We start from the raw sequence: 10,125 nt of genomic DNA on the forward strand, positions 1-10,125 counted from the left end.
CGAGTAAGCTAGGTATATGTATAACTGCATTTATTACACCTTGGGGTTATGAATATTATGATTGAATGAACATGAACCCTGCTATGATTGAATGAGCTCCACGTTAAAAGCATCACGATACGACATAATTAAGAACACCACATTACCGCTCAATTGAGTTTAATACACATTAGGTACTTATATTCTTATTTAATTAAAATTTCCTCTGAGTATACTTAATAAGCTTAGGGCTTTCGTAAAGATTTTAACAATGCCTTTTCCGTTCCTAGCTCTTAAATGGGGACCAAATCAAATACTTACATTAGTTCAAATTTGATCCACCAGCCTGCACTCATGACCTCAGTCACATACTCCGATACATAATACATAGTAGTGTTGCCACGAATAGTGATTTGGCCGAATACCGAATACCGAATATTCGGCCGGCGCTCTCAGCCGAATACCGAATATTCGGCCACCGAATATTCGGCAGGTGATCCAGTATAATTCAATAAGTTGAAGTTTTATTTAAAGAGTGATCTTCTTAAACTTACGGCAGATCCGTACAACTGGTGGCCAACCAACTCGAATCAGTAGCCAAACCTTATATATTTTGTTAAAAAATACCTGTGCCTCAGTAGTAGGTATTGTATATTTTATGAAAAAAAGCGCAATTGTCTCTTTAATGAACAAATGCCGCAAAACTTGTCTATATTCATCACAATTTGCGTTTAATTAATTTTAAATATTAAAAATACTGATGTTGTATTCAGGTTTTCGCAATTAATGATTGTTTGATAGTTAAATGTTTCGATTAAATAGTTTTTAATTCCCTTTTGTAAGATATTTGCAACTTTTTTAAGTATTCGGTATTCGGCCGAATACTACTTACTATTCGGCCGAATACCGAATACTGAAAAAACTGGCCGAATAGGCCGAATACCGAATAGTTGCCGAATATTCGTGGCATCTCTAATACATAGTACCAACTGCAATCAGGTACTATACCTACGTTGAGTACGGAGCAAGGTTAATCCAATGTAGGGACGGATAGCAACCAACGTATCTTGGCCGTTCAAGTAGGTAAGTGGCTCCTATATGGACGGGTTGAATTAATATGTAGGCCCTCTTTTGTTTTTCAGCGAAATGGATGAGGGAGATCGGTGGATATTGGTAAAGCTAGACAGTGTTTCGGCCAAAAGTAACCTTATCTACGCCATTGTGTATCTGGCAGGTTACAGGTTTTGATAAAGGATTCCACGAAAACTCCCTACCTACAATATGTCAGCATTCGGTATTGTTTTATGGAGATTAAATGTTATGTTTATAGACGACAGGGCCATAAATAGTCTAGTGTGATCGCAGAGTAAAACTCGTCATGTCGTATTATATGGGTTACTAGATCACGCCGCACATGTAACGCAAGATAGACTTGATACTTAGGTACACAGGGTGTTGAATTTTTTTGCTAGCCGAAGGGGGTCACAAAACTAAGTTAACCACTACAACGTTATTTTTCTATATTGTTATTATTTTAGGTAATTCTAGTTCCTCTATATCTCGAAATTAATTAAAGTAAGTCTTTGCTTCTATACCAACTAGGTACTGCAAAAAAACTGAAGCTTTTTATAGTTAGACTATGGTCGTTTGCAATGAGATCTTCCTTATAGATTCGAATCTTCCTAGACCGACGCCATTAGTGACGAGAAAGCGTCTCTTACGCACGATACGTACAGCCCAATTAATTAATTGTTAATCTAGATGAAGGTGGAGAACACTATTTAATTTTAGCTGACAATGGCCCGGTGTGGTCAAGTCCGTGCTCAAGAGCGCTCGTGACGTCACGACGGCGGCGCCTGCGCACTTGATGTTTATTTATAAATAGGTAATGGTGTATTTATAGCGCCATTCTTTAGCCATGTGCTTCGATGGTTCGACAGCTTACCTATTGCTGACGGGCTGTGCGGGTGGTGGATAGGTTACTTGTGGGTTTGCAAGTTATTAAAATAATAATAAGTAAGTACCTAGTAGATGATGTTGTAAGAGACCTGGGTGTTTTGCTTGACAGTAAACTACTGTTTGATCAGCACATCGACGCTATCGCTGTTAAGGCTTTCATAAATCTGGGCTTCGTACTGCGTACATGCCAACCGTTCAGTAATCCTCACACTATTAAAATAGTATATTACGCGTATGTGCGAAGCTTACTTGAATATGCGTGCCCCGTTTGGTCACCCCAGTACATAATCTATAAAAACAGACTTGAGCACATTCAACGGGTCTTTGTTAATCATTTAAATTACCGCTTCAGGAAATCTGTAAAATCTTACAACGACGGATGTAGACAAAATGGGCTACTAACTCTAAATCAACGACGTACAGTTCTCGACATGAGTCTGCTGTATGACATAGTTCGCAACGTGGTGGACAGCCCCGACCTGGTGCGTCGTGTGGCATACTGCACGCCGCGCCGCCGCACCCGACACACGCCTCTGTTTCAGGTCCCGTCTTGCTCCACTAACTACGCGGCCAACTCCGTGCTGACTAGGTTAACTCGAACGTACAACAAACTGTTTGCTAATATAGACATTTTCAACTGTTCCAAAACTACTTTCAAAAGTCTAATAATTAAATTGCTTGCTGAGGAAGATGAGTATATGTGAGAATTTTGTCGGAGCTGAGATGTCCTATTACAATTATTATTGTGTATATATGTAGAAGTATTTATGTATTTCTACATATATGTACTTCATATTTATGTATAGATATATTTATGAATAATTGTATAACCCACATCAAATTGCTTTATTTTTTGATTACGCCAAACAATCGCTTTATTATTCTTATCTCAATAGTTTTACACCTACTTCTATAACAAATAAGCTCTAAGTTACCTATGTTTAATATGTACCTATCATGATATTGGTTCGCTTATTAATTATTAATTTAACATACAGTTATGTACAATTACGTACATGCTTAATAAATCTTTTCGATTACTTTGCTCATCTTAATCTTAATTTAACTTAAATTTTCAGTTTGAATAATTATGTGCGGTCTTTGGCAATAGCTTATGGTGTGCCTTGTTACAATGTGAACTATTCACCTATTAATTTATAGTAATCAGCTTCTGTTTATGACGTAAGTTGTGATATAATTGTGACGGGGTGCTAAGCTGATGGTATGCTGATGCTTGTGCTTGAGTCTGCACTTATTTTTTATTTTATTTTTGTTTGTATTTTTTATTTTGTGTTAAAAGAAACAGCTGTATCTGACCTAAATGTATACTACAGTTTAAAATTTAAATCCTATTAGTGGCCTTATTATAATTAGCTATAAACATATTTATAAAAACTTGTAACGCTGTTGGATTTAAATAAATAAATAAATAAATAAATAAACTTAAACTTATATTCAATAGTGCCAGGTATAGCCAGCGAGTGCGATTTATAAGTGACATGATTTATACAAACTTAAGGGAGAATATGAGAATATCGGTAGGTATATGTATAAGTATCTAGAAAGGTACGATAAGTTAATAAGGCACCAAGAGTGTGTCTGTTGCTTTAGTTGATCGGACTTTTTCTGATCTATTCAGATGCTAATGAATCCTAATAACAACAATTCGTGTTGTAATTTGATTTATACGTAGGTAAGACACCAACACAAAAGGTACTCCTAAGTAGGCAATTGGCCTAGAATTATTGCACGGCCTTTACTTACAAGATTTACAACTTACTTTTATACAAATGTACTTTATACTTAAGTAGTTAGGTACCTAGTGGCATTGATATACATCTTCAATTTGGTTGTCTCGACATAAAGTGTGATCTGTTTATTAATAGAAATAATACCTAAGTTAACTTTGAATAACTTTACTTTTATACTAAGTAACTACCAACCTACCTTCTTCCGGAGACATTCAAACGACTCTACGAGTCTTGACCTGAAGAAGAGGTCCCAATAGCATCACAGTACATAATTATATACTATACTTTACCTTAACTCCCAGATCCCCAGTATTAAGAACTTTAATCCAATAGCTAAACAAATTTTTGATCCGTAGTCAACTATAACCATGTAGTCAACCATGGCAACTACATACGTAAGCTGCGGCCGCTACACGGGTTCTTTATCGACCTGTGCGTTCCACCATGCGAATTTATGACGAATCGCGATATAATGACATCAGCAGTTGTTGGTTTTAAATAACTATTGTTTTCGATTTTTCACCAAAGTCAAAAAAAACAAAAAACCGGCCCTAAATGGCTATAAAAAAGCTAACATAAACATACCTAATAGCGCCTGGAAGAGCCTGGACTTGAAGATCCGTATGACGCGCTCGATGGCGAGCCGCAGCTGCCGGTCCTGCGGCTTCACCAGCTTGCTGTGGTAGTCTTCCAGCAGTTCTAGGGCTCGGTGGGCTTCTGTAAATACCATAAAAGATATTATGGTTATAGTTATAGTTACTAATAGAAAAGGGGAGGGCAACCAGTGCCCATTCGCCACTGCGACCTAAAAGATCTATTGTGACTCCCCTTGCCGAGTCAAATCTCACTCTCCTTTTATAAACCTGATGATTTTACCGGGAGGGAGAGACCTGACATCTATGGGGGCTGGTTTGTAGCCGCCCAAGATTCTGTTTCTCATGTGATGGCCTCACATTCACAGAGAATATGCATGGGCGTTTCGTCCTCTTCACTCACTCTATTGTTAGCGCCAATTTTGTTCAGGATGAGGATGCACTCCATTATAAGTTTGGAGTTAACTTCTGCAGATATTTTGGTTACCCCTAACTGCTAAAGAATAGGGTGTCACTCTCGCAGGTGTTTTTCGGTGATAACGGAAGGAAGGCATTGGAATAATGATAAAGCAAACTTCACCCAAAATAGTTTAGAAGTTTTTTTATAAGTAAACTTTAAGAAGTAAGTATAAATAATTATGCTTTTTATTTTTAAATTAAATGATTGATAGGTAGATAGGTGATAGATAGATAGATAGCTGAAACCTAAACTCTACATATTAAGATAGGTGGTAGGTAGGTCTAGGTACCAACTTAACTATAAGGTAGAGAACAACTCTGTATGGCAGCATGTTATTAAATCTGGGGCGTGAGGCATGTACCAACCTATAGGCATCAGCTATTATTTCCTGATTGATTCCGGCTAAATTTAGCCAAAAGAGGCACTCAAAGTTTTATTGCCCGACGCAAATAGGATAGCTACTCGATGCGAAATGTAATAATATAAAAGTGTAGATACAGGTGCTTATCTACTTATTCAGTACTAGTATAAATAAAACTACGTGTACTTATGCCATATCGGTGATCTGGCAACACTAGTCACTGCATTGTCGATAAGCGTAGGGGAACAGGGGGCCTTTTGTTACGATAACCAACCCCTAACAATAAGCCGTCATGCACCCGCGCTCAGAGCCGCTAACTTACACAAAAACAAATGAAATATCGACGTTCCATCGAACGTTTATAAGCGAATAGCCAATATATTCACCTTGCTTACGAACTGGCATCACGGCACCACCCCCTCACGCACTAATTTCACAAAACTACCAACGTATTTAATTCCTTATAACATAAGAACAACAAATAGCTTAGCTTCAACGATTCCTACGTCCATTTTATATTATTTTAATCACAGCATTGAATTATTTTTATACGGCACTTGGGTTCGCACATCGAAAACATTGGGAAAATCGTTCGACGATAATGTGCAGTAGAGTGATTCCGCGTAGCTCCGTTGCCGACTACTGCGCCCTTCGGGATTGGTCGATTTCCACCGTGACGTCACAGGGTGGAACCATAGACGAGGAAATTGTAGAGATGTAGAGCGATAAGGGTTGGAAACTCTATGGTAGGAAGTAAAACACTTTCGACACAAAATACATAAACACAATCTTGAAAAAAAACTTCTAACTACTTGATAGCAATAAAATTTATCTAACCTTTGTTAACCCATTGAGTGCCGAAGGTACCTAATGTCACTAGGTACCACATGGTACGTACTACGCAATATTGCGTAGTCGGCATTCAATGTGTTAACAAATAAATAAGTACCGAATACCGTTACCCAGACAAACGAAAAATGTAAGGTTGGACAACATTCTAACATAATGAGGGTAACTACTTGCATATTCGTGATTATAACTAGGTAAAGAACGATGATGATTCTTTTGTCTGGATGATGACTGATGACCTGAGATGGTTAGGTACAGGAACATGAAACTACCTACCTACCCTCTGCTAACCACTACATCCACCAGGTACACAGGGTCGGTTGACTGGAAATCCCTTCAACGATTTTATTGATTTTAAAAGCTTTATGTTTTAGAAAAACTGTAGATGGCAGCACGTATCGAAGAAATATGTTTATACGTTCCGTATTGCGTAAGTAAATAAACATTGGCTTATGCTTTGAAAGGCACACCGCTTGCTTTCAATGCATGAAAGTTAAGAATATCACTCGGATTACGCGATACAAGATTACTGTGTTTTAAAAATATAAATACTTAGATGCTGGTGATAAAATGATGAAGAGGCCCTGCAAAATTTTCAAATTCATCCGTTTTGATTTTTTCCTTTTTGCCTGGCTCTATTCAAAGCAAGAAGATTATTTTTTCAAGTGGCTTCTAAGTAGGTATGTAAAGAAAATAAAATAACTACCACAGAGTACATGATTAGAACTACGTACAACGAAACGTAGTTAAATCGACATGTCACTTTGACAGATCAGTTGACCTTGGGTGTCCTGCGCACAGACGTCCGTCGCGTATCAAACGTCTATTCCGATCCGAGAGGAGTCAATCTCGAATGCAACGTAGATAATTTTTAGATTAGTAGTACACATCGGTTAGCGTGAGGCTCCACGATGCCTCTATTTGGCAAAAAAGATTTCGGGAGGAAATCTAAAAAGGAAAGTCGCGAAGCTGAGAAGCTGCCATCCATCGACGACAAGTATGTAGTGAAAGATTTGCTCGGCACTGGCGCTTTCTCCGAGGTGCGCCTCATCGAGAGCAAGGAGAACGGCCAGCTGTTCGCGTGCAAGATCATCGACAAGAAGGCGCTAAAAGGAAAAGAGGACTCTCTGGAGAACGAGATCAGAGTTCTGAAGAGATTCAGCGAGGCGAAGAGCGATGGCGCGGACAAGAAGATGTTTTCTCACCCGAACATCGTTCAGCTGCTGGAGACTTACGAGGACAAGAACAAGGTGTACCTGGTGATGGAGCTGGTGACGGGGGGCGAGCTGTTCGACCGCATCGTGGAGAAGGGCTCCTACACGGAGAAGGACGCCGCCAATCTCATCCGCCAGGTGCTGGAGGCGGTCGACTACATGCACTGCCAGGGCGTCGTGCACCGCGACCTCAAGCCCGAGAACCTGCTGTACTACAGCGCCGAAGAGGAGAGCAAGATCATGATCAGTGACTTTGGCTTGTCTAAGATTGAGGACTCCGGCATCATGGCTACAGCCTGTGGCACCCCGGGATATGTGGCTCCAGAGGTCCTTGCCCAGAAACCGTATGGCAAGGCCGTAGATGTGTGGAGCATAGGAGTCATCTCCTACATATTGCTGTGTGGATACCCACCGTTCTATGATGAAAGTGATGCAAACCTGTTTGCACAAATTCTAAAAGGCGACTTTGAGTTCGACTCGCCTTATTGGGATGACATAAGTGATTCTGCTAAAGACTTCATACGGCATTTAATGTGTGTCGATGTTGACAAGAGATATACTTGCAAGTAAGCATATTTTGTTATTTTTAACTTTACTGAGCAATCTTAAAATTTTCCTACAAATTAATCAAATTAAAATGTACCAAAAGATTTATTCATACACATTTTTCACTTAGGAGAAAAATCTTCAAATTTCATGTTATTGTTCTGTTTGGCATAGATAAATGTTTATAGACTTATGTAAATTATACTTGTTTCTCTTACAGACAAGCACTGGCCCATCCATGGATATCAGGCAATGCGGCGAGCAGCAAGAACATCCATGGCACCGTGTCCGAGCAGCTCAAGAAGAACTTTGCCAAGTCTCGCTGGAAACAGGCATACCACGCCACCACCGTCATCCGGCAAATGCAGAAGATGGCTCTTAGCAGCAGCAGCTCGAGTCGCAATGCAGCCTCCAACTCACAGAGCAAGCAGTAGCGAGTGGACTGACCCCCTCCCGCACCTCGCACCCGCCATGCTTGTTCCAGGTACTTAAATTAGTTGTTCCCAACAATTCTGACAGGGTTTGTCTCTCCAATTAATAACATTGAAACTGAATTATGATCTGACAATGAGACAACATCTATTGATATTTTATTTGCTCTCATAACTATGTTTAGATCTGAAGATTTTATTTTTTATTCTCCTTACAATTAAGATTCATTTGAAGTGTTCTGTTTAAGTGGGCGACTTTCTTTAACACATCAGTTCGCAAGTGATTATTAAATTGATACTTGTGGCTGACATTAATTGAAATTCATTGTCAAATCAGTTGCTGAGAAGCAAGTGCTATATTTATCTGTGCCATGACTTCTCTAAAACTATATTATTATGTACCTATCTACTTACTATGTATCAAAAAAAATGCTTTTATCGTGTTCTTAAAGTTAATTGGAACAGTGATTTTAATGTTATCACATAGTGTTACAAGATCAACGAAAGTGTTATTATTATTCATAATATGACTAGTCATTGTGGCTTATTAAAGATGTTGTTAGGTCTTTTAATAAGTGAAAGGTAGTCACAAAGCAATATGAAATATTCTATCATCAAATTGTTATTCCTCTATCCTTCTTGATACTTACTCATAAACTTATTGATAGGTTTTAAACAACTGACGATTTTATGTTCAAATAAAAGAAAAATATATTTCCTATTTCTAGATAAGTACAAGACGTTTTTCACGTTGATCACTCATTAAAATCATTATTTATCTATACTTCATACATGTACCTTTGCATTGGAATAGAAATGTTGTTCTCTTTAAATATACTGCCTAAAATAATTATTGCTAGTGGACAGTGGTGATAATCACATATTAATAAGTGCTATGTTATTAGATGAGTTGTCCTTATTATCTGAATCTTATATTTACTGAAAGTTGTTACAGTTAAAGGCGTCACTAAATATCAAAACATGAATTTAATTCCGGGTATTCCGGGAATTTAATTTAAGCCACCCTTTACAGCGAAATATGTAATGTTTATGTTCATAACTTTACTCTAACTGGGAAATTAAAACACTTACGTATTTTTCAATTACTTAATCAAGTGACTTTGCGTGACTTACGGATGTATACCTACTCCATCTGGGATTACAGTCGTGTGTGGTGTGATGTGAAAATCAATACATCGATTTGAAAAATGATACCTAGAGCCTAGCTGACCCTGAAAACAGTGACAGGCTCGGCTATTGAGCCATTTTAAATTATGTCTGGTGCATTATATCTACCTACGAGTCACAAGACGTCCTACCACCAATACCACCGCACTTGAAGATTTCATCGAATCCATGTATGTACCAAGTTACGTTTTAGTTAACGGTGATTACACCTACCGAATAAAAGGCGAGACAGACAGTATCCTAGGCCGAGCACTTCTACTAGCAATTGAACGAGTGCTCGGCCGAGGATATGTCTCGCCACTCTGCTCGGTAGGTGTAATCAGGGCATTAGGTATATATTTACCAATTACACGATATGTGAGTTTGTGACACAGGGTTTTAAACAAGTTTGATAGACAGATAGCCGGTTAAATTACTTCAGTTGTAGAAACAAATCTCAGTCTCAGCCATAGGTACCTAATACCTCGATTTGAAAATGTAAACAGTCGTTAAGAAGATAAGACAGTATCCTCGTTCGTACAAAAATAATAATAAATCCCGAGATAACTGTGGCTCGAAATAATATTGATTTATTAATTATTCGGTAATTCGCACGTTATCTACAGAATAGTAGTTGTAAATACATAAATCCTACTCCATTATAGAAGCTACTAAGTTATAATCTTGTAATGACCCGTTATAAAAATCATCAGCGTTACAGTAATCCTAAAACAGACTTAAAGGCTCTACTGCTATAAGTACCTATACTTATCAGAGACATCAATACAAAACAAAACTGTAGTATTGAGATAGTA

The 10,125-nt window shown here is 38.2% G+C and overlaps 2 protein-coding genes across 5 annotated transcripts in view; one reads left to right on the top strand and one right to left on the bottom strand.

The window, feature by feature from the left end:
- Positions 1-5,746, bottom strand: part of LOC105388463 (disks large 1 tumor suppressor protein) — a 60,943-nt gene extending 55,197 nt beyond the window's left edge. For 3 of the 4 annotated variants that reach the window (XM_048624785.1, XM_048624786.1, XM_048624784.1), the window contains exons 1-2: positions 5,490-5,746; positions 4,275-4,406 (exon numbers count right to left, since the gene is read on the bottom strand). In XM_048624785.1, coding sequence (XP_048480742.1) covers positions 4,275-4,406; positions 5,490-5,508 — 151 coding nt within the window. In that variant the 5' untranslated portion in view covers positions 5,509-5,746. The remainder of the gene's footprint in view (positions 1-4,274; positions 4,407-5,489) is intronic. The other variant, XM_048624787.1, reaches the window with a different exon arrangement.
- Positions 5,747-6,731: 985 nt separating this feature from the next.
- On the top strand, positions 6,732-9,137 carry LOC105382968 (calcium/calmodulin-dependent protein kinase type 1). The gene is made up of 2 exons (XM_011552963.3): positions 6,732-7,732; positions 7,933-9,137. Exons 1-2 carry the CDS (start codon positions 6,864-6,866, stop codon positions 8,144-8,146), a joined length of 1,083 nt encoding a protein of 360 aa, XP_011551265.2. The 5' UTR covers positions 6,732-6,863; the 3' UTR covers positions 8,147-9,137.
- Positions 9,138-10,125: the final 988 nt, after the last annotated feature.

Source organism: Plutella xylostella, chromosome 12, assembly GCF_932276165.1.
Source record: "Plutella xylostella chromosome 12, ilPluXylo3.1, whole genome shotgun sequence".
In the NCBI taxonomy this organism is placed as follows: Eukaryota; Metazoa; Arthropoda; class Insecta; order Lepidoptera; family Plutellidae; genus Plutella; species Plutella xylostella.